The 23,858-nt window shown below is 35.7% G+C and overlaps 1 protein-coding gene across 2 annotated transcripts; it reads right to left on the reverse strand.

Moving 5' to 3' along the window:
* Positions 1–285: 285 nt before the first annotated feature.
* LOC129277912 (endoplasmic reticulum mannosyl-oligosaccharide 1,2-alpha-mannosidase-like) lies at positions 286–23,544 on the reverse strand. Of its 2 annotated transcripts, none has more exons than XM_054914098.2 (12): positions 23,119–23,544; positions 17,180–17,298; positions 14,612–14,863; positions 14,064–14,249; positions 12,658–12,742; positions 10,785–10,970; positions 10,414–10,559; positions 9,545–9,748; positions 6,342–6,514; positions 5,621–5,741; positions 4,123–4,317; positions 286–3,226 (listed from the first exon to the last, which is right to left on the reverse strand). In XM_054914098.2, exons 2-12 carry the CDS (start codon positions 17,255–17,257, stop codon positions 2,876–2,878), a joined length of 1,977 nt encoding a protein of 658 aa, XP_054770073.2. In that variant the 5' UTR covers positions 17,258–17,298; positions 23,119–23,544; the 3' UTR covers positions 286–2,875. The 2 variants fall into 2 exon arrangements, with proteins under 2 accessions (XP_054770073.2, XP_063966168.1); XM_064110098.1 differs by having other exon boundaries at positions 289–3,226; positions 13,944–14,249; positions 23,119–23,530.
* Between the last annotated feature and the right edge of the window lie 314 nt (positions 23,545–23,858).

A 23,858-nucleotide genomic window follows, 5' to 3' on the forward strand; every position in this document is an offset into this window, starting at 1 on the left:
TTCAGAGATACATGTATAAGATCATAAGCAATAAGCAAACCCTGAGTAATATATTTTATTACCAAAGGAACATCTAGAGAATGTGAACATATCACACACCTTGATAGCTTACGCAACACTGAAGCATTAGTTATGTCATTGGTTAAGCATGTAGTATGTAAATGGCCTTGTTCACACTTTGTCACTATGAGTTGTGTAGCATGTGAAGTTTGTCATCACTTGTGAATAGGGGCACCGCTAGGGAATTTTGATGTGGGGGGGGGGGCAATCTTTCTTTTTTTCTTTCTTCCTTATCATCCCTCTTCTTTTTCCTCCTCTTTCTTTACTAATCGAAAACTAATAAGGGTGGGTAGTTTGTGAAATAACCCCATCCCCCCATATCACTGCACTGCTTACGAATGACTCTTACATTTCATGTTTGTTGTATTTTTAAAAGTACATTGCAAACATATATTCCTAATAAGAACTGAAACATACAAAACAGTTCCAAACGTTTTTTAAACCAACAATCTTCTTTCTTTGCTTCCTATCCATCCCGCTTTTTTCCTCCTTTTTTTACTCATTGAAAAACCATAGGGGGATGGTGGTCAACACCCCTTCCCCCACCCCATGGCCCTGCCCTGCTTGCTAACGACTGAAACATTTCATGTACAAATATTGTCATATGTTTTATTTAAAGTACATTACATATATAGTTTGCTGATAAGAATTGAAACATACAACACGGTTCCAAATGTTTTTTTTCTTTGCTATTCATAAATATCTCGCTAATTGCATGATGTCAGTACATGTAGATACCCATGAACATGACCAAGCACTGTTAATTTCATCTGTTTCATGTCTCTCTAAACTGCATCGACATCTGATAACTGACAATAAGTAAATAAAACACAACTTACTATAATGGAAGCACTGCAGTAAAACAGATAAAAATTCATCTTGATATTTGTGTAATCATCATAATGTCAACCAGTTGACTAAAATATTCCCAAAATTTCATAGTCATGATATAGGGATCACCAGTGCCCCATTTCATAATGCTTATTTATCAATATTGAATCATCAGCCTGTCAACAGAACCTAGCTATTCATTGTCTGATGGCTAATTCAGCCATTGAAATTGTGTATTATGATACCAATTTATATGAAAAAGATATGGATCCCTTTAATCAACAGTTCCAATGATGTTCACACTAAAATCCTTGTTAATTGTGTATGACACATGAACACCACATCAAAAAGTATTGTATTTCAGGACTGAGCAATACAATTTCTCATATACATATTACTATTCAATATCATGTTGGCACGATTTGAAGCCTATCTATTTCCCTTTAAATTTACATTGATGCTCCATTCCCAACAATTAAATAATCATGGAACACGCATATGATCGTGAGCCAAAATCTAAAGCAATATGCAAAGTTCATGAAACAAACGAATGTTCCCCCAATCGGCAAAAACCAATGCATTTTTAGCAACAATGATCTTTTCATTAGTCCCACATACAGATCCAACATGCATTTTACAATAAAGCAATCTTTACAAATCATCAATGTAAAGGGGAATAAAAAGAAATTTCAATCATACAGAAAGCAAGTGTGATGATAGAGTAATAAGAGAAATATAATTTCTTAACCTGAATTGCAAACCTTTGGAGGGGTATAATAACTAACAATATAACAAATTAACCTTGAGCCAGATTGCAATTCTAATATAGCTCATTCATGATTTACAACATATAATTCATTCAACAAATCAAATATTCTTCATAAATAATTCGTACAAAATAATTTATACATCTGGAAACAAAATTCATCACCTTTAATACAAACATGTCTGAATCAGCAGGAAGAAGCAATAGTAAATTTGCATCAATTTGTCAAATTGTTCTCTAATTACTTTGGTGGAACCTCATTCACATTTGACTGCACTAGTGCAAGAATGCACTGAACAACAAGTTTTGTGCATAGCATAGCACAGTCAGGTACCATATGCACTAAGAGCCTCATATCCTTTCATAAATTTGGTAAGTTTGACAGAAACTATGGCTTGTGCATTGCTGAAATGATTGCACCAATTTGCTGATGTCGACCAGCGAGCAGAATAATTGGGCAAAAATCACCATTTATGTGGCAAAACATCTGTCAGCCAATCAGCTTTCATGATTTCAGTAGATTATCACCATAGTTGTGATGTGATATAAATTGGGTTCCAGAAGAAACTGATGAAACTTTACAAGGGCACTGTATAAATTCCTCTCAGTCAAAATGAACAATATTTCTTCACAGGCTAGCTTCAATAATCGTTACCAAGCACATGTTAACAATTAAGAGATAGATAGCCCTCACATGAATTGGTTTCAAAATCCAAAGGAAAAAAAAAGCAAAAGAAAGGCCAATGAAAATGAGATGAGATTAAACAAACTTCCAAGTTTATTACACATGTCCTTCACAGGCATGTGTAGTAGCTACAGGAAATTAACATCAAAATTTTAAATTTGTGCAATGCCCTTGCAAACTTTAAGCAGTTTCTTTTGGAACCCAGTTTATATTAAAACAATTTACGAAAGATTGCCTGGATGCACTTTGCCGGCGGTGGAGCTCATAATGGAAATCATCACATGTCCGATTCCCTGTCATGGCATTTGATAGGCTTATTGCACAGAGTTTGATCTTGACTAAAACAAAACCAAACGCAACTCCCAAATGCATGATTTTGATTGGTTGAAAATCAAGTACACTTGGAATTCTGGAGTTGCGTTTGTGATACTCTTTGTGATACCAGCCCTTGATTAGACATCACCATCATACCATGACATGAGCAAATAAGGCTTCAAAATCTTCTTACCAACATAATTTCATTCATACTACAATTATTGCACTTGATTACCTCGACCATCTCTCACCGGTAGCGGATGAGCCTCAGTGTTGAATACATATTTATCTAGCGGTATTAAGTTCGGGTCATCGCTGAATATAAGGAATAAATACTTTAACGTTTCACCTAAAAAGAAGCTCTCCATTTTATCCCTCATGTTGACGTTATCAGGGTTTTTGACATTACCGATGGACGAGTAGCCACCGCCTGGTATCTTGGTGTACTTCTCAAAGGCTTGGAAGATTTTCCAGGCCCACTCCCTGTAGAAGTTTTGTCCCGTGATGCGGTAGAGGTAGAAGAAGCTCTCGATGGTCTCTGGTCTGAGCAGGTTGTGTGTGTCTGCAGGCTGTTAAGGTGAAGACAAAAAGAAAGAGTAAGGATAATGAAGGGATTCTTAATCCTACATACAATGGGTGATTTCAAGTTCAGTGTTGGTGTTAAAAGCATACTTACAATTGCCTTCCATAGCTCAAACACCTAATCAAAGTTTTTAAAAATGGTCCAAAATCACATACTTGATAGTTGAATTCCACATGAGACTTGGCTGAAGACCAGTCTTCTTTTATTTTTTGTTATGTGCTGATGTAAAATCTGTCCAAAACTAACACCCAAAACGTCAACACCGCTCTTGATATCACCCATTGATGAGTATCATTAGATCTTGATAAAACATATGAATAATACTATCAACTTCAACTTTACCTTGGGGAACAATAAAATTTAATATTATCATTACTGTAGGCGATAGTTTAAACCACTGCCCTGTAAATCAGTCAATTTTGATATACTCTACTTTGGCATATAGTGTTGTAGGTATATGTCATCTATATGCCTGCCAAATTACCCAATTAAAACTACTTGATTTCAGCATGTAAAGTGCTAGCCATATCTACAGACAGAATTCACACCATTTTATTACTAGATGAGCAATAATTAATTTCCCACTACCATCATTTGGCATATTTTTCTTAGCAATAAAAAATATACATGCTTTTCACTTTTTGGGATTAATAAAAAGCACTTCAGATAACTTTTGATAAAGTTCAAAACTGGAGTTATCTTTAAACTGCACATGCATGAATCCCCCCTCTCCCTGAAGTAAAGGCATTCACTAAGAGCACTGCATTAAAGAGTTTTGTCAGTTATTCGATTTCATTGGCTGACACTAAACTTGCTGAAGTAATTGCGCATTTGTTATCATAATTAGTTTTCATGAAACAGGACCCTGATGACAGGACCTACCTTGATGATAAGATCCTCTTTGACCCCAGGCAAAGTATTAAAGTAGGTGATCTCGGGTGCCAGGAAGGTGGGCATCTGAGCATACATCTGGAAGCAGGTATGGGCAACCTCTTGGGCTAGCTCCAGGTGAGACTCTGGTAGCCCGTTGAAATGACCAAGGGCTAGTGTACCAGGAAAGAAGCAGGCCAGCTCGTCCTAAAAAGAGGAATAAAAGTGTAATGAGAGTAAAGGTAGTGAGAATTCCCTACAAAACGATCAGGGCTACATTTATTTAAGGCCATAAAAGGCCATGCGGTAGAATCCCTTATGATAAGTCTCCATGCCCCTCTCACTGGCCTCATTTTTTGCCTTTTTGAATTTTCTATCTGTGTTTTGTCATAATAATGTGCTCCATAGAAAAGTATCCTTCCCTCAAAAAAAATTACAGGCCTAAAAATCGGTAGAACATTATAAAACCTGATAAATATTCTTGCCTTGGAGCAGATAGGCGGAACAACCTATGATGTGGAATATATAACTTCAAATGAAATTAATGATAGAGCTCAATAAAAACAAAATTAAATATTACATATTCAAGGTGCTTTACATATGCTAGGACATGTCTTGTCCCGAGTCTAATTTCTGTAATGGGTAACTCCCGTAGAAACTCAGCAGGCCAAGCTGGTATTAGACCAATTACATAGAAAATATTTTAGTCTAAGTTGATCAGGCATAGTGGCTGACCTTACAGACGACAAAAATAACTCTAGGGTCTGTTTATCAATGTGGAGACAATGGCAGAGCAGGGGTTCAAACTCACAACCTTACAATCATGAGTCCAATAACCAATAGACCACACAACAAAAGTGTGTCAATTCTATAACACCTATTCTATGGGTTGTCAACTTGAGAAAATGCTCTTAAAGGGGAATGAAACCCTTGGAACACGTAGGCTTGTGTTGAAACAGAAAAATCAAAGAATAAGAACAAAGAAAGTTTGAGAAAAATCGGACTGATAATGAGAAAGTTATGAGCATTTGAATATTGCAATCGCTAATGCTATGGAGATCCTCCCATTGGCAATGCGACAAGGATGTGTGATGTCACATGTGAACAACTTTCCTTTGATGGACTATAAAATACCCCCAAAATGTCTCTTTTTGCTTTTTCTTATGGTGATACAAACTCTTAATCCATGATGTATTCTTTAAAAATCTGTATTACATGCCCTCCTATAGAAAGAACACATGATCTACTGATAGATGTGATAAAAGAGGCAGTTTAAGTGAAATATATACTAAAGTAATGGGAGAGTTGTTCACAAGTGACATCACACATCTTTGTCGCATTGCCAATGTGAGGATCTCCATAGCTTTAGTGATCGCAATATTCAAATGCTCATAACTTTCTCATTATTTGTCCGATTTTTCTCAAACTTTTGTTGTTCTGTTTCTTTGATTTTTCTGTTTTCACACAAGCCTACGTGTTCCAAGGGTTTCATTCTCCTTTAATAACTCACCATCTTAGGAGTAAATGAATCTCTATGAAGCTCTCCGATGAATGTCAGTTTGTTGGGTTCTGATTGTCCCAAGAGTTTCTTCTTGATACCTTCTACTGCTGCCGAGTACTCATCAAGGAATCTGAAATCAACACATTCATAATATACCTACTCGTCACCGAATTCAAAAAAAAAAAAAAATTACTTGAAAACCCCATATTTGTCAATATGATGTTTGAAATACAGTGTACTCAATGAAAAAGCTGTTACAACAGCCAGTTTGCTTGCAATGGACCATTATCATCATCATCTTGATAGATTGGTTGATAACCATGTACTCAAAATGATTACAAATCTCATTTAGATACAATACAGTACATTATGTTTTGATCACTTTCTTTGAAATGATATTGCAATTCACATATTCGTAAATTGACCTCTTCAGCCTGTGCTGAAGGCCAATATTTATATCAATACATAAAATAAACAAATAAAAAATATACAAATAAACACTAGCTTTCCTTGGATCTCACTTGTAGATTTAATAATTTAATCCTAATTGTTGCCTGTGCTTGGGATTAACTAATCCTTCAAATTTTCAAGTTACTATCACTCGCGGTGTGTGCTCTTCAGGAAAAAGCTGTAAACCACCTTAGGAAAAGTAGGCATCTCGTAGTAATGAGAATTGTTGGTGAATATGAAACATACAAATTATTCATATACTCTCCTCAAACGAACTTACATTTTTTCTGATTTGCTCGTCTGTAACCACTGTTTGAGTAAATATTCATAGTAGCTATCAGCTCGTGCACCCAGGGTCAAGATAGAGTTGGGCCGGAATTGACCAGAGTTGGCATTTATAAAGATTGGTACCAGACCTTCTTTCTTTGGCAAATTGTGTAGGTGCATCATTACCTGTTTAAGAAAAGGATATAGAACTGAAATACATGTATTTATCTAAGTGCTCTAATCTCATCAATGCGTATTCTGAACTCAGGTTCAATTCAAACTCTGGGCCCCGTCTTTCAAAGAGATTGTAACTCTATGTTTATCCATCAGTGTCATAAATTATTCAACAGGAAACTTGCAAAATGTCCTATGTAATCAAAGGAGAACACACCAGATTGTCCAGAAATCAATGAATTTATGGATATACATTCATATCTGACTTTGAGACAGAGGGTCGTGGGTTCGAATTCCAGCCATGGCGTAATTTCCTTCAGCAAGAAATTTATCCACACTGTGCTGCACTCAACCCAGGTGAGGTGAATGGGTACCCGGTAGCAGGGTGCAACATAAGCGCTTGCCCGATTGCCCGGGGCAAGTAAAAGTTAGAGTCGGGCAAGTGTTTTGAAGCAAAGACAAAAACTGCTTGCCCGAATCAGGCAAGCAAAATTCTCCTATGGAAATTATATTTTAGAAAGATTCCCCATATTTCACCATCAAAATATAGAAAAGAAAAAGAGACAAAAAAAGCAATATCATTAATTTCTTCTTTCGAATTGCAAAACACACAGCTCAGAGACGTACACACACACACAGAATCAATGGCAGTCTAGCATACCTAGCTAGCGCCTAGTCCACGCAGCCGATGCATGCAGTTAAGTTTATGGTTTCTACAGAGTACGGTGCTGCAAGAACGAAGTTTGCTCTGGAAGAAATCTCCCACAGAACTGTCAAAATTCACATTTCTTACCAATGAAAATTCTTGTAGTGTCCATATTTGATATTGGTGAATTTTCTTCTTTATTTATGACTGGATAGTTTGAGCTTTCTTCCTCTCTATTTTCTTTCTTTCTGCCTATCTTTCCTTCTTTTGAATCTCTCTTTATTTCTTTAAATTTCCTTCCTTCTTCTGTTAATTTTTCTGTTACTATAGCTGTCTTTCTTTTTGTCATTCTTTTCTTTCTATCTTTTTTTCTTTCTTCCTTCCATCCAACCTTTGTTTACCTATTTCTTTAATCCTTCCTTCTTTTTCCCCTTCCTTTCATTCTTTCTTACTGTCTTCCTTCCTTCCGTCCATCCATTCTTTACCTTTTCTTCCTGTCTTTTTTTCTTCCTTACTTTCTTCATCCCTTTCATTCTTTCCTTTCTTTATTTCTTTCCTTCATTCCTTCCTTTCTTTTTGTCTTTCATTCTTTCTTTCTCCTTCCTTCCTTTCTTTCCTTCTTTCTTTATTTCTGTCTTTCGTTCTTTTGATCTTTCTTTTTTCCATCCATCCTTTCTTTTCTTCCTTATTTTTTCTTTCTGCCTTCCTTCATTCTTTCTGTCTTGTATCTATCTTTTCTTTTTTTCTTTTTTTCCCTTCCTTCCATCTATCCTTATACCTTTTCTTTCTTCCTTCTTTCCTTTCTCTCATTTTCTTTCTTTCCCTTTTTTCTTTCTTTTTTTCCTTTTATTCATTCCTTTCTTTCCTTCCTTTCTCTTCCTCTCAGTTTTTTTCTATTTTTTTTTTCTCTCTTTTTTCTTTCCATCCTCCTTTCCCTTCTTTCTTCCTTTCTTTCCATCTTTCTCTTTCCCGCAGCCATTCTCTCTCTTTCTTTATTTATTCATTTTTTCTTTCTTCCTTCCTTTATTTCTTCGTCCTTTCTGTCTTTCTTCTTACTTTTTTCTTTCATTCTCTCCCCCTCTCTTATTTTTTTTCTCTGGTTATTTTCAGTGATTTCCCCTTTTTTATTGTGTGTCCTAGTCCCCTCCAAAATATATGGAAAATATATGAGATTAGGAAATTAACTAAAGAGCATATTTACCATATATGTTGTCATGATGTTCAAGATAAATGAAAATCATTAAAAAAAAGATATACAACTACAAGGTACATCAGTAGTCATGTTGAAAAATGTTTTTTTTAAGCCGTCAATGGTATGGTATGTAAAACTACAGTATAAGGCTATAACTTGTTTTGAAGCAATAAAACTTTGTTTTGAAGGATTTTTTCGGGCAAGTGAAATCTATATTCGGGCAAGTATTTTCCAACTTTTTGAAAATTTACTTGCCCGACTGGGCAAGTGCTTCAAAAAAGTTATGTAGCACCCTGCCCGGTAGGAAGAAATTCTTTGAATGCTTTGAGCACCTAGGCAGCCCAGCTAAAGCCGGGGTAATAATAATAGCAGGGCCCGCTGGGAGAACAGTTTTCAGAACTGATGTGGCTTCCCTGGGTAAATATACCTATATTATTATTATTATCTAGAAATAGTTTTGAACAAACATGCATTTTATATGTTGACTTTGCTGGCTTTCCATAGTTGTGATTGATCGGATCAATCGCAACTCTGGTCTGAAGTTGTGGTTTCACTATGGATAGCCAAGTGTGACACAAATATCTAACAGTAGAGGTTCAACATCTCAGCTCATTCGACAGTCAAATCATTAATAATTTCTGGCATTGATAGTAAAATAATTTTCTTCAACTATCAAAGTATAAGAAAGGGGCAAAGTTAAACTGAGAAACATACAATATACTTTTAACATTTTTGTCCCAAGTTAAATGAGACTTCAGAATACAGGATATTTAATTCAGATTTGTGAATTATCATTACATTTCCAGTTGGGTAGAATCAAAGTGTTTGTACAGCGTTTAAACCATTAAAAGGCATAAACGCTTTCCAATATCGACATCATTTGACTGTATAGGGGGGGGGAACCTTCACCAAAAGATGCCAAAAATTCACATTTCACATCCTTACATTCATGAAAAAGTCATTTATTTTCCATATTTCATTGAAATTCTTTTGATTCGGGAACTGACAAAATAAAAGATATTCCCCTCTTTCTTGACTGTGAAAGATCAACGTCTCTAAGCACTTTACAGACATTTTATTAACCTGGTCATCGGATCCTGGTATGCCCGACACACACTTTATGCAATTTTGCTCACTCCCTGGGGAGCATTCCAGCAAGACTTTTCAAACTCAATTTCATTTCGTTAGTGTCAAATCATCTGACCTTATCAACAGCTTGCTTGTACTTTGGATCACCAGTAGTAAATGAGAGATCACGGAACTCAAGTTGAATAGTACTGACTTCAGAGACGGAGCTGTCAGGTCCCCATCGCGGTGCGTGTGCATTACCTGTATGCAAGTTGACATCTGAGAAGGGTACAGCTGATTTACTCTGGAAACAACGCAGCAGGCTGTCGCCTAGTCCTACCTGTTAGACAACGACACAATATATTTAAGTCTTAGCAAAATAAAATTACAACTCTTTTTTTTTAGTTTTGTGTTACATTGTGCCAATTGGCAACTTTGGCATATAAAGAATTAAATGCAAAAGACATTGAAAGATTTCTTCTTCTACGACGACATTCAACCATTAAAAGAGTTCAAAATATTTAGGATACATAACTATAAAACATAATTCATCATTTGAACCAAGCCTGTTTGGGGGTTCGACTAAACCCCCTAAAATTTTCAAAAGCTAGAAAAAAAACTAGGGGTGGGAAAGGACAAGAGAAGGGAAGAGAAAGGATAAAGCCCCTAATTGAAAACCCTGACTATGGGGCTGTGAACTGATATGATTTGATTTATCATGGTGGTAAAATTAGTTATATTATCTTAGAGAAGTAGACCCTTCACAAAAACACAAATTTTTCAGTGAAACTTTTTACTGAAAGATTTCTTTTACTAAAGAATAATCATAGAATAGAGAAGACATGACATAATAATTCAATTCTTCTGACCTTCAAACAATTGATCATAAATTAATAAATGATATAATCAACACCAATTGTAAGTATATTGTACAAGTGTTAACAAGAATTACAATTGATTGCAGCGATTGACTGTATCTTTGATGTAACATGATCCTATACTTACAGCTTTTTGAAGAAACATATCATCACCAGTGAGATGGTAGGTACTGAGAAAGCTCCCTAAAACTCGGATTGTTGTCTCAAATAAATTAACATCTTTGTTAGGAGTTACGCTCATCTGTGCTATATGATCCCTAGCCTCTTGAAACTCTGGAAACAAAAATAAATGTACACCTTGATTAGAAATCTGGACTGGACTATTGCACTCATTGTTTCCCAACTGTCAGCCATGGTCAAGAAACATTAAGTTCTAAGAGAGTGGGTTACAGGTTGTACTCACCATCGGTCAAACCCATGATGACCATTGTATCCAAACCAACAACCATGGTCAAGAAACATTAATTTCTAAGAGAGTGGGTTACAGGTTGTACTCACCATCGGTCAAACCCATGATGACCATTGTATCCAGACTGTCCACCATGGTCAAGCTAAGAGTGAACCATTCACTCCATTTTTTGCTGATTGGTTTGAGTTCATCATGCCCCCAAGCATGAGCCTTGTAAGCTTTCCAGGCATGTTTGAAGGCATCCACCACGGCACGCTGACGATCATTCTTTGCACCTACAAGGAAAGACAAGCTTCAAATCTTTATCTTGTACTGATTTATAATTTCTCCAGGGATAATATGTGTGGCAATTCTGTAAAATGTTTTTTTTTGTGTGTTCAACTCCCATTTCTGTCCATACTTCCTTTATCTCATGTACCTCTTCTACAGGGTTCCCAGCTTTTCCAGAAAATAAAATTCCCTGATGAAGTTTAGAAATTCCCTGACGATAATAATGATTTAAACCCATTCTCAGTTTTGCATGTTTCCTAAGTTGTTGCAGTGAATTACAAGAAAAAAACCCACTAAAATAACACCATATTCATTCAATGGATGCTGTTTTGATATGCAACAAAATACAACAGAGTCTGACTGACTAACGTGCTTTCGACTTTTGGGCCGATCAAAATTCCCTGATTTTTCCGTCATTTGAGGCATTTTCCCCTGATTTGAGGTATTTTAAAAATCAAATTCCCTGATTTTTCCTTGACTGGAAAAAAGTATAATAATTTTTCCTGATTTCCCTGATTGGCTGGGAACCCTGTTCTACCTTTTTTACAATAATGATGATAACATATGCAATTGGTAAGGCGCCATATCCATCTTGCTATCCCAGATCTCTCATGGGAGGGAATTCCAGAAAAACATGACACCTTTCCAAATGAATTGTAGAACAGGGACAAATCATTTTAAGAAGCTCCCTCACATTAAATTTTTCTTGCATTGCCTCTGAGTGCACAGCTAATGAGAACAAAGATCATGAATCAATAAGATGGTTCCATTAGAGGAAAATAGCAAAATAAAAAATAACAAAGATCATGATTCAATAAGATGGCTCCCTAAGAGGAAAATAGCAATTAAACCAACATATTCATAAGTTTTCATAGGAAGAAATTCAACACAATTTGGATGCTTCTGTAACAGCTGGGCCCGTCTTACAAAGAGTTGCGATTGATCCAATCAACCACAACTACGGAAAGCCAGCAACTTCAACATTTAAAATACATGTTTGTTTAAAAATATTTTCTAGATATGATGTATATTCATACATTCACATTTTTGATTAAAATTCAGTGTGCTTCTCTTTGTTTACAAATTACATTTTGCCACTTTCCTGAAGAAAAAATTGATGGATTTCCATATACTTGAGGTTGATTGGATCAATCATAACTCTTTGTAAGACGGGGCCCTGGTGTCAGTCACACAGAGTAGAACAAGATTTATGACACCTCCCTCCTCCCAAAAAAAAATAATTAAAATGAAATCCTGAATAAAACGAGGTTATCAAATAACTAGCAAATATAAATTACGATGGAAAATGGAACAAAAATAGAGTAGAAGATTTATGACCAGCAGAAGTTATGTAATGCCACTGGAAATTCCACATATTGCCTAACATCTCACTTTCCCCCACCAGACAAGTTGCTTGGGTTAAGCAGGCATGGCTGCAGAATTGCTTGCTGGTACATCAAGTTTACTTTCCCCAAAAGAAGTCTCTATTGCTGGTAATTCCAATGCTTTTTACAAAGTATGGGGTCCCCAAGAATGCCGACACATATGAATTTAATTGCAAATGTGCAATTGCAAATTTCCTGTTGCATGTCACATTTGCTCAAAGCAACCTGTATTAACCAATCAGAATTTATGTTTCAATAATATCACTGTATTACATGACGGTGGAGAGATTTAAAAGCATCTACTTACCATACATTGAATGAGGATCATTATTGCCAAGGTTTCTTTCCTCATTGTCTGGAAAAGGTATCACTACTTCTTTCTCATCATTCTCCTACACAGGTAAAACACAACAGTAAACAAATACATAATGAATATCAGTTTACTATCATGCAAATACTTTTACATTTTTTGAATAAAAAAAAGGTTATGAATTATTTGTTAATACATATGTTCATGTTTGTTGGTGTCAAAATATTAACTAATGGTTTCAAATCTACTATTGCAACCTTATTGCATCTAATTTACTTTTAAAACATTAATTCCACCTCTTTGTTGTTTTTTAAAATAGTCTTGGGGTGAAAATATGATATTATGTTGGTTTTAAAAGAAACAGAATTAAAAACTGTTTGAACAGTTTCTGCAAAAACCCACAAGAATTTCAATAGTACTGAAATGTAAGCCTTTAAAATCACTAGAAACTGAAATATTTGCTGTCAAACTTATACTCCCAATAATTCATCCTTATGGTTAAATCATTTTGAAAAGAAATGTGAAATACAAGATAAGAGAAAGTCTGGTCGATATGATTTTAAAAATTTTGTTTGATAAAAATGTCTGAGATTTAACCTTAAAGAAATCACACTATTGTTCTGTTTGTTAATCTTATTTTGAAAATTGTATGGTGCCATAATTTAATAAATATCAATAATACTGTTAATGAGTTACCACACAACACCAAATAAAGGAAACAATAACAATGATTATATCAACTAACTTGCCTTGCAAAAGCTACAAAATCAAATAAGATTTTGGCTAGGAAAGCTCAAATCATTTGTACCTGTCATTTATGACCTAATTCATAACTAATTAAAAAAGCAAATAAGATCCAAATGTGATAGCTTCAGAAACATATTCCATGCACAAATGAAGAAAAATATATGCCAGGTACCACTACGGAAGTACTTCCTCCAAATAAAATCAAAATCTTGAATAATTTAAACTAAACACATGCTACCAAATCGAAGAAAGGCCCGTCCTTTAGTTAATGGGAGAGCAATCAATGAAGTGATTTGTGAGTGACTTTCACCATTAACTGCCATGAGCTATTGGAATTCTCATATTTGATTGGCTAAGAGCAAATCAGTGAAAATCAGTGACAAATCTGTTCATGAAACCCATCCCTGAATGCATGCACTACTTTACCTACACCGCCCCCATCATGCTAAAATAAGCAGATTCAGCCAAACGATAAAAGATGGACAAAGAGCCACAGATGGACACCAATTTTTTTTTATCCAACAATTTTGTGTTACCCCTAGGGCACCCTCGGCGGCGCCCACGTCCGAACGATCTATATCATATTCTTCTCCATCATCATTGTTGTCATCGCTGATGTTGTCTGCTATGTACACATCATCCTCATTATTCCTCACCCCTTCCTTGACTACGTCCGGTGGGACTTGGATACCGAGATGGGGCAAGACCCTCTCTCCGTCTGCAATATCTGTGTCCTCGTCTCTGATTGGTTGGTTCATCTCTGCGGGGTCTCCATCATCTGTATCCCGATCTCTGATTGGCTGGCCTCCCAATTTGGGTGGACCCCTCTTCCCTGGCCTACCCTGTAATGTTAACCATAGTAATATAATTAAATAGGTAATCAATTATTTAATTAATTCAAGAATTGATCAATTAATTCAATGATTTATTCTTTTTAATTCAATTGTATTGTATTATTTCCCACTCTCAATCTTTTATATTTACAATAATGATACAGTAGCACGAATGCACGATATAATCACTTTTCAAGTAACATGTAAAAAGATACACAATACAATAAACAATAATAAAAACAAAATAAGAATTATGTACATGTATGTACAAATGAATGAATGAACGAACAAACGAATGAATGATTTGACCCAAAAAGGATAACAGAACACTATTACCTTCGAGATACAACTGACCAAAAAGTAATACTCACCTTGAAACCTTTGTCCTTCTCCAGCTCATCTCCTACTCCTGGGTTGAAATCATCATTGACAGGATCATGCCCCTCCTGCCCCCCTCCTCCGATTCCTAGCCAATCTTTCCTTGCAAGGGTATTGTTGTCTAATCCTCTGTCCTTGGTTTCATCAAGCACAAAATGTCTGAAAACAACAAAGCTGGCAAGAACACCGATAAGAAGTATCACCATGACAACCTTCCTCTGGAGACGAGATAACCTCCTCCATATCTACAGAGAAAAATATGAAGATGCAGGAATCAATAGATTTTACAACAAAAAGATTTATAAATCAATCATTAAAGTTGAATTAAGAAGGGGGTGAGTTTCCATAAATATAGGTTCTACATACAATATATAGTATATATAAGTTGTTCAAACACATAGCATGTCACAATAATCCTCTGCCATCTCGATATTTTGCTTTGAAAGTCTATGAAATTAGCCACCTGTCAGAGCCCGAGAGACGAGTGTACAGAAAAGTCACTCGGAGTGTGACGTCACCGGGGGGAATTTAGTATAAGAGGTGCCTGAATGTCATACAGAAATGCTATGCAGAGAGAGAAATATATTTTACAATTTTTTTTCAAAGCAACTCAAATCAAACAAATAGGACTGATATGTACAAATCTTTACTTTCCCTGTATAAAAAACAGTATGAATAACCACCATGAACTCTTCAATCATGATGTAAGATAGCAAACAGTGAGTTATTGAATGATATTTTCACTATTTCTCATTTATTTTTATCACGATGTTCAATCAAGTGAGTAGCTGGAAAGTAATTCCGGCGGCTAGCTCAGCGCGCGCTGAACGCATAATACTAGTACACACAACACCCGTACCCAGGCATTGAGTGTACTGTTATGGTCTGGTATGTCGACTTTAATAGTTCATGGCCGTGCAGCGATCCCCTGGCGTTTTTTCTTCTTTTCTTTTGTCTTTGACTCCACTTTTATATCCTCTGGATCATTTCCACTCATAGCTCATTCCACATAACAATCTTGAACCAAACGTATAGTATTCTTTCTCGGCCTTCTGAGTTGTTTTCTATATTTAATTACGCTAGGGGTCACCGTCACACATACAAACGCAATTCGGAAGTGAGTTGAAGACAGAAAGATATATAGTAATTAGTATACATCTCTATGGTTGAAGACAACAAGAACGGTACGGTAGCTCGACAGCTAGCTGCGCCGGAGCGGGCGGCCGGTCGGCACAAAGCAATTCCGCAACCAACTGTGTTTTTTTGCAAGAGCCGCGTCACACGCGGATAAATATGTCATAATAACACGTCTGCTACGTTATCGACTGGTGAGAAGATCTCGATCAAATTTCATATTATTCACCTTGAAATTATTCCTCTAGGGTCTATGGTATCATTCTGAGGGAATTCACATATTTGGAATAATAGTACGGCCACAAATATTTTAATCATTTCCTCTTTGCAAGTTCTATGGCTCGCAGATACAACTTCAACTGCAGTTATTCCATATGAAGGAGTACGTGCATAGTACACAAAACGGCACTGCCTTGATTACTACACCGGGACCGAATACCCCCCGGTGACGTCACACTCAAAGAACACCCGTCTCGGTAGGCATTGCAGGAGCGAACTCAGGGAAAATGGGTAGGGATAAATCGTTCAAATTCACTATTTTGAAAAAAGAAAATGGGGGGTCGAATCACCTATTAGTGTTTGGGGGGTTGTAAGGTTGCTATTAATGTAAATATCTCAATATTTGGAATCGTCTTCTTAATTCAACTTTAACTGTTCAATAAAAAATTAACACTGTCAACATCATTGCTTTGATAGGTTACAGCATCCATCTCTATTAAAACTGTTTATCTTTTCTCCAAATTATTGATTAAAAAAAGATAAAGTATTAATAACCCAGCATTCAGAATTGTGATCTTGATTACAAAAAAAACACCACATGTCTATTTTTATAGAGAAAACACTGTTCAAATGACATTTTGAAGACTATACTTTTTGTCTGTTTAATCAAAATTCAACCAAAGAAGAATGTATGATATAATCATGACATCTCTTCTTGGAGAATGAATGGTGGCATGTAATAACATATTTGTACAATGTCATATCGCTCTTCATGCCTCATACTCGATGTACTGTAGGCAATGCTTTAATGTATTTTCACATGATTTATAAAATGCAACACAAAACCAGCAGAATTTGATAATTCAATACAAACAATATTACCTTTTACTTTACAAATATCATGGTAGTTTTTCATAAGACTAAATCACCTACATATCAATGTTCAACATTTATTCAGTCTCTCTGTTTTCTTTTATCAAATGACAGGGTACATATCCTGGCAATCGAGTTTTATTTGGTGGCACAGCCGCAAAGACTCCCTTTTTCAAGTCCTAACTGTATGAGATATCCAGGTTACTGCGCAGTGCGCACTGCAATAAAATTCAATGGCTTCTTTAATTGCATTTAATTTATGACTGACATGCTGCTGGTACTATGTTCAGTATTTTTAGTTTTATTTTAATTTAAGAGACAAAATGAAAACTTACCCTCCAGCAAGACTGTGTTCTCCTGGCTTTGTTGTTATCATAATCTCCTATCGTTGCTTTGTTTGTGAATGGCAGCATGATGATGCCTTCTATTGGTCAAGCCTATTCTAATAGTGAAACTGTACAAACATGAATTAAGAACAAAGAGATTGAAAGTTTGGAACTCACTGAACAGACAGATTTCCATCTTAAAACTCTTATCTTGATCTGTCTGTAATTACTTTGTCTATTTCATTAGATTTGAAATAACGAAACAGATAGAAAATGTTGGTCTATAACAAAATAATGACTGCTGGAATCCACAGCACTCTTTCATAGCCATCATGCACCAGAAGATACTCCTTTCACAGTAGAGGCACAAGGATGGTATGGGAGACCATCTCTTATACAGGCGATAACTCCAATAATAAGACTTGAAGGACCAATTTTCTTTGTTTACATTTGCTAAAAAATGATTACCTAGCTTGACAGCATATAAAAAGTGATTATGGCCATGTGTCATGAGGTCGCCTACTTTTGCGTTACATGGTGATTTTTGCTTTGCGTCACGTTTTTAAAGGTCAAGTCCACCCCAGCAAAATGTTGATTTGAATAAATAGAGACAAATCAAACTAGCATAACACTGAAAATTTCATCAAAATTGGATGTAAAATAAGAAAGTTATGACATTTTAAAGTTTTGCTTATTTTTCACAAAACAGTGATATGCACAACTCAGTAACATGCAAATGAGTCAGTCGATGATGTCCATCACTCACTATTTCTTTTGTTTTTTATTGTTTGAATTATACAATATTTCATCATTTACAGATTTGACCATATGGACCAACTTTACTGAATCATATAGTATTAAACAATGCTAATTCCACATGTTCAGGGAGGAATTAAGCACTGTTTCACTTGACAATGAGGAGATAATAAGAATATTTCATATTTCGTATAATAAAATACAAAAGAAAAAGTGAGTGGATGACGTCATCACTCTCCTCATTTGCATACCAACCAGGATGTGCTTATAACTGTTTTGTGAAATTAAGCAAACTTTAAAATGTCATAACTTTCTTATTTTACATCCGATTTTGATGAAATTTTCAGTGCTGTGCTTGTTGGATTTTTCTCTTTTTATTCAAATCAAATTTTTGTTGGGGTGGACTTGTCCTTCAACTTCAAAAGTCTCTATCTCAATAACTTTACACCCCATGATAGTAAAAGTATATATTTTCTGAAAGGACATTTCTCAATGAACCTAAATATGCACTCAACTAACATTGGGTGTTAGGCATTAGTGTTATATGGCGTTGAATAGAAGAATATCAATAATTTGTTAAATCTAAAATTTGTGATTATAATAATTTGTATAGTCCCCCATGACCAAAATAATCATATTTCTGTACAGTACAGTCGGATCTAACAATGTACATGTATAATTTTATTGGGTTTATGGTCAAGAAATTATTTTATAATCAACCAGAACATATATGCAATTTTTTTCAAAAAAATTAAAGAAATGTATATATCGTGTGTGCTATTTTTGCCTGCAATAACATTACATGGTGGCCTGGTGGGTATATACTGTATTCATCTTATTTAAGGTATAAAACAATTTAAAATAAATTATCATAATATTATACGAAATAATACCTCTAAGATTCTTCACATATTGTAAGTCTGAATATCTCTGACCTGTGTCATTTGACCTTTAAGATCTGTAACAAAACCAAGTATGTGTAACTCAAGTTCTATTTATCCCAGAGCAATAAAACTTTCTAGATAATTAGCCAATGAATTCAGCTTTAAAATGATACCAAACTTGTTGGCATAGCTACTTTGCTTTTGAAAATATTAATGAATAACTCAACAAATTAACCAAAATATATACCTGCACCACCCTTTTTGGTGGGCGACCTCAAGACACATGGCATTATAGATTTATTATAATTTATCCTTTTCATTATCTACTCAAAATCATAGATCTACATTTTTTTCACATAATTTTTGTCACCATTTAAACAAAACAGATGAGCTTCTAACCTCAGTAAGACAAACAAATTTATTGGGAAAAAAATTGACTTGTTGTTCATGTTGTTTCTTTCATGCATGGTCATAACATGAAGTTAAGATACTTGTTTACTCTAGCTTTTCAAGGATAGAATGTTTAGGTGCAGGTCAAGCTACATTTTAATACACTAAACTTTAATTGAAATGAATTTTTTTTTTTTAGTTTGGGCATGTAGTCTAAGTAATACTGCCATGTTAGACAATCTACCCCAGAAATCTTGGGCAAATACATAGGTAAAGATGTACTCCAGTCTAGCCTAGAGGACTCTGTGATGATATTTTTTAATGATTTAGATATTGTCACATCATAGAGCCTAGACACGCTTATGGGACTGTGCCTAGCAAACTATCTACACAAGAAGGAAATTGTTCTTCAAAACGGCGCTTCGTAACATCGCTCATTGAAGCTATGTCATAACGAAGCGGTTCAAAGTTCAAACCTATTGTATTTGCAGTGTTTACGAATATACACAAGATCGGTCTGGTAAGAAACCTCTAATTTTTCTGATTTTTATTTGCGAAATGGTCATACCTATACACATTAGGTGTATAAAGGTACCGGTATGTAATTTAATAAAATTTTAGTTAAAAATGTGATAGGTAGTTCCAATGTTAAATATGAAGGGAATTCCCTTCTTGTGTAGATAGTTCGCTAGGCACAGTCCCATATGCGTGTCTAGGCTTCATGATGAAATGACATTATCAAAATCATAAAAAATATCATCACAGAGTCTTCTACGAGTCTATCTAACGTTAGGCTACTCCAGTCAGTGTTTCCACAGATCCAAAGCAAATTTCCTGAAAATGAATCACAAATTTCTCGATATTCATAGACATTTCCTAGATATTTTCAAGTTTGATTTTTAACAAAAATCGGGCAATGGTGGTGTGACCTTAATTCCTGCGTTACCTAATTTTGCGCACGGTCGAATATCTCTTATCTAATGAATATCTAGAATAACACCAACAGAAAAAGCGACCCTAAATTACTCAGTATGGTAATTTTCTTGAAGGCAAGGTCTCAAATTGTGAAAATATTGGCAAAACATCAGCAAATTTTGTTACCATAAATTGCGACCGCTCCGAGAAAATCTGATCTTCTCGATAAGCATCAAGAAATCGCCAGTTTGCAAGCAAAGGTCTCCCAATAAGTAAGTCAAACGCGCACTAGTTGATCGCCATGGAATTTTGAGATCGATATACGAGCGAAACCTGTGACCTACTTAATAATTCTGTCAAGCGAATTTGACTTTGGGATCTTGCCTTCCGTCTGTACGTGTGAACTGAGAAATTTTTTATTGAAAATCAACTTCATGATAATTTTTAAAATGTGCGCAAATTATTGTCACCCCATCATACAGCAAGCCTATATTTGGTCAAACTGTGACCAAAATCAAGGAATTAACATTTTTTTGTTCATGCCCTCTTTAGAAATAGAAACAAAATAATGAAATGCGAGTGCAAGCAGACAATTTTGAGCTACATATCGAGGTAAACAATTCTTTAAATGTAACATTAATATTAAAAGTTGCTACGTGTAATTGTTTTTAATTGTAATTTTCTGAATTCCCAGAATTTCCTAGATTATTTTTTCATTCTTCTTCTTCTTCCTGTAAAGTAGGACTGCCGTTGGCATATTATCGTACTAGTTGTGCTTGTCAAGTGCCCAGATGAGTAGTGAGAGTAAAAATCTCTACAAAACTATGTGCGGCTAAAAACAGAAGAGGACTTAACAAAGCCTCCTTTGCTACACCTCCTGCTTGAAAGACGCGAGGGAGGTGCTGTGGACTATCTTTGCTGGGAGTGAGTTCCATATTCTGATAGCATCAGGAAAGAATGTCTTTTAATATATTTGCAAGGCTCGACATTAGCGGTGGCCCGGTGCCAACAGAAATTCACCTCGGGCAACCATTATTGAAAACATGCTAAGTTTTGGTGGCCCGAATCGGGCAACCAAAAATTGTCAAAGTAGCGCAATTTTTCTGCCGATTTTGCACGCATTTATCAACTTTCTACAGTTCAAATTGCAAGCCAGATCGTTATGCAACATTTTTTCTGATCTACACACACACAAAGTTTGCATAGTCATGACAGTACTACCGCTATAGCATACAGTAGCTATTATCCAGCCGGCCACACCGGCCGGCTGGCATGCATGAGCATAGTACAGCAGCCTATACAGACTCAGGGAGCTGCGATACGAATCTACATGTAAATGTTGCTGCTAAGAAATCTTCCACAGAACTTTGAAAATCAAACTCAAAGTCACATTTTACACCAATGTAATGCCCTTCTACAGTCCATTTTGCTAAAATCTGGTGTACCCTGATTATTTGAAAGCATTAAAAAGAGGAATTATGACCTCTCTTTTGACTCAAAAAGACCGATTTTCAAATGAATTAATATGAATAAAACACATAGGTGAGTACATTGGTTTCTTTCGAAGCTGTGTCTTTTCTAGCCGCATAAAACAGACAGTTTCTTTCTTTCTTTTTATAAATGACTTCTTAAACCACTCTTGAGAAAGAAAATACTTTGAGAAGGCATTTCATTGATATAAAATGCGAATTTTTCCAACATTTTGGCGAATAAAGGGAAGGACTTTTCTCACACTGTTTTTTAGAGGTATAACTTTTGCTGTTTTTTTTTTTTTTTTTTGAGTGGTTAAAGTTTGTGTTCTGATTTCCCAAATCTTTCCTGGACAAAAATCCTCAAAATTTCCTGAAATTCTGGAAACTTTGGGAAGAGTGGCCATTGCAGATCTACTCATAGACCAAAAGCTTCGGTCTCTATTTAATTGGTTGTTCCGCTGAACTCCATTGGCTCCACTCACCAATTACAGAGACCGAAGTTCTATCTCGATCTGTACAGGGACTCAATGGCCATATGTTTACCGGTATGTATTAAAGGTAAATGAAACCTTTGGAACAAGATAGCTTGTGTGAAAACAGAAAAATCAAAGAAACAGATCGACGAAAGTTTGAGAAAAATCGGACAAATAATGAGAAAGTTATGAGCATTTGAATATTGCGATCACTAATGCTATGGTGATCCTCAAATTGGCAATGCGACAAAGATGTGTGATGTCTTTCTCCATAGCATTAGTGATTGCAATATTCAAATGCTCATAACTTTCTCATTATTTGTCCGATTTTTCCTTAACTTTCTTTCTTAATCTTATTCTTTGATTTTTCAGTTTCGACACAAGTCTATTCAAAGGTTTCATTCCCCTTTAAGTTCAGATAAAACAGGGACGTGGGAGTTGCGCGACAGCCGAAGTAAGTCAGTTTTTTCCCCTTTTAAGTTTATTTTTACAGTTAAATTTGGTGCATTTCAGGCTACAATGGAATAATATAATAATCGTTATTTTGGCCTAGTTATTTTTTATATATTTTTATGAAATAAAGACAAAAATCGATGAGCCCCGTCGGGGGATTTTGTATTGTTTACCCCCTAATGGAGAAGAAAGAAGAAGAATGGCGGCTGCATGATAGCGAGCCGTATACCCAGTGGTTGGGTGTCCGGACACATGACTTTTACTCTCAATTTTGAAAAAATGAAAGGTTTACAAGCAGTCTTTAATTCTTTTTAGCACAGAATATAAGAAAATATTATAAAGAACAAATATTGATGGTGAAAAAAAAACTATTCAACCTATATTTTTGGTTTATTCCTGAGATAAAAACAAGGCTTCATTTCTGTTACGTGTCCGGACACCCAATCCCCCCATGGTGCCCATCCTTTTGTGACTCGACTGTGACCTGGTGACTGTGAGTCTGTGTACGAAAATTACAAATGACAATGTTAAAAAACTCGAAACAGACGGAGCATGCATGGCTGCCAGCTGTCTAATTTACTCAAAACAAAACCAAATACCCTTACCCAGAAAAATAATATAACTTTCCACACACTGAGAAGTAGAGTTCATGAGTCGGACTCAGTCAGGGACATTTAATGCGAGTGCCCTGGAGCTGGCTGGCGGCCTTCGACAGCGGAATGAGCAGCGTACCTCTCCCGCCTTCTAGGCCGAGCTCTCCGGGTAGGTTTCCGTTAGAAATCTGATCACGCTTGAGTCTGTAGCGAGTCGATGATGATAATCGAGTGAGGTCCAAAATAAATACTCCAACCTCGCTTCAGCTTTTCAACGACCTCTAGAATCTTAATCAGCTATCGGACAAATATACAGATATCCTTCATCGTTGCAATGTCAATAATCTAATTATGTCTCTGGCTCTGTTGGTTTCAAGCTCATCGATCCGACGTGTAATTTTCTGTCTTACAAAATTGGAACCTCAAGGGGGCGCTCATACAGTCAGAAAACTGCAGCTCTTGCATGGCCAATAAAAAAATTATGATTTGGAAATATAAATTATCAAACAAGAAAGTAAACAAAACAGGGGGCCGCTTCATAAAGCTGTTCGTAACTTTAAGAACGACTGGTGATTCTTTCTTACGCGCTAAACCATCCCCACTGAATCTACCGTTTACAAGAAAGGATCACCAGTCGCTCTTAACTTATGAACAGCTTTATGAAACATCCACCAGATTTGTTAGACTGAATTGCCAAACAGTTCCAGGCAACAGCTTAATGGTCATCATCACCACTGATTTGTGCAATAGGT

The sequence above is a fragment of the Lytechinus pictus genome, chromosome 15 (assembly GCF_037042905.1).
Source record: "Lytechinus pictus isolate F3 Inbred chromosome 15, Lp3.0, whole genome shotgun sequence".
NCBI lineage: Eukaryota > Metazoa > Echinodermata > Echinoidea > Temnopleuroida > Toxopneustidae > Lytechinus > Lytechinus pictus.

Coding starts and splice junctions, on each gene's coding strand:
- LOC129277912 (XM_064110098.1), bottom strand. CDS start 17,257: ATGCTGCCATTCACAAACAAAGCAACGATAGGAGATTATGATAACAAC. Junction 14,250..14,611: donor AGAAGGACAAAGGTTTCAAG/GTGAGTATTACT, acceptor TTAACATTACAG/GGTAGGCCAGGGAAGAGGGG. Junction 12,743..13,943: donor CCGCCGAGGGTGCCCTAGGG/GTAACACAAAAT, acceptor TTACCTGTGTAG/GAGAATGATGAGAAAGAAGT.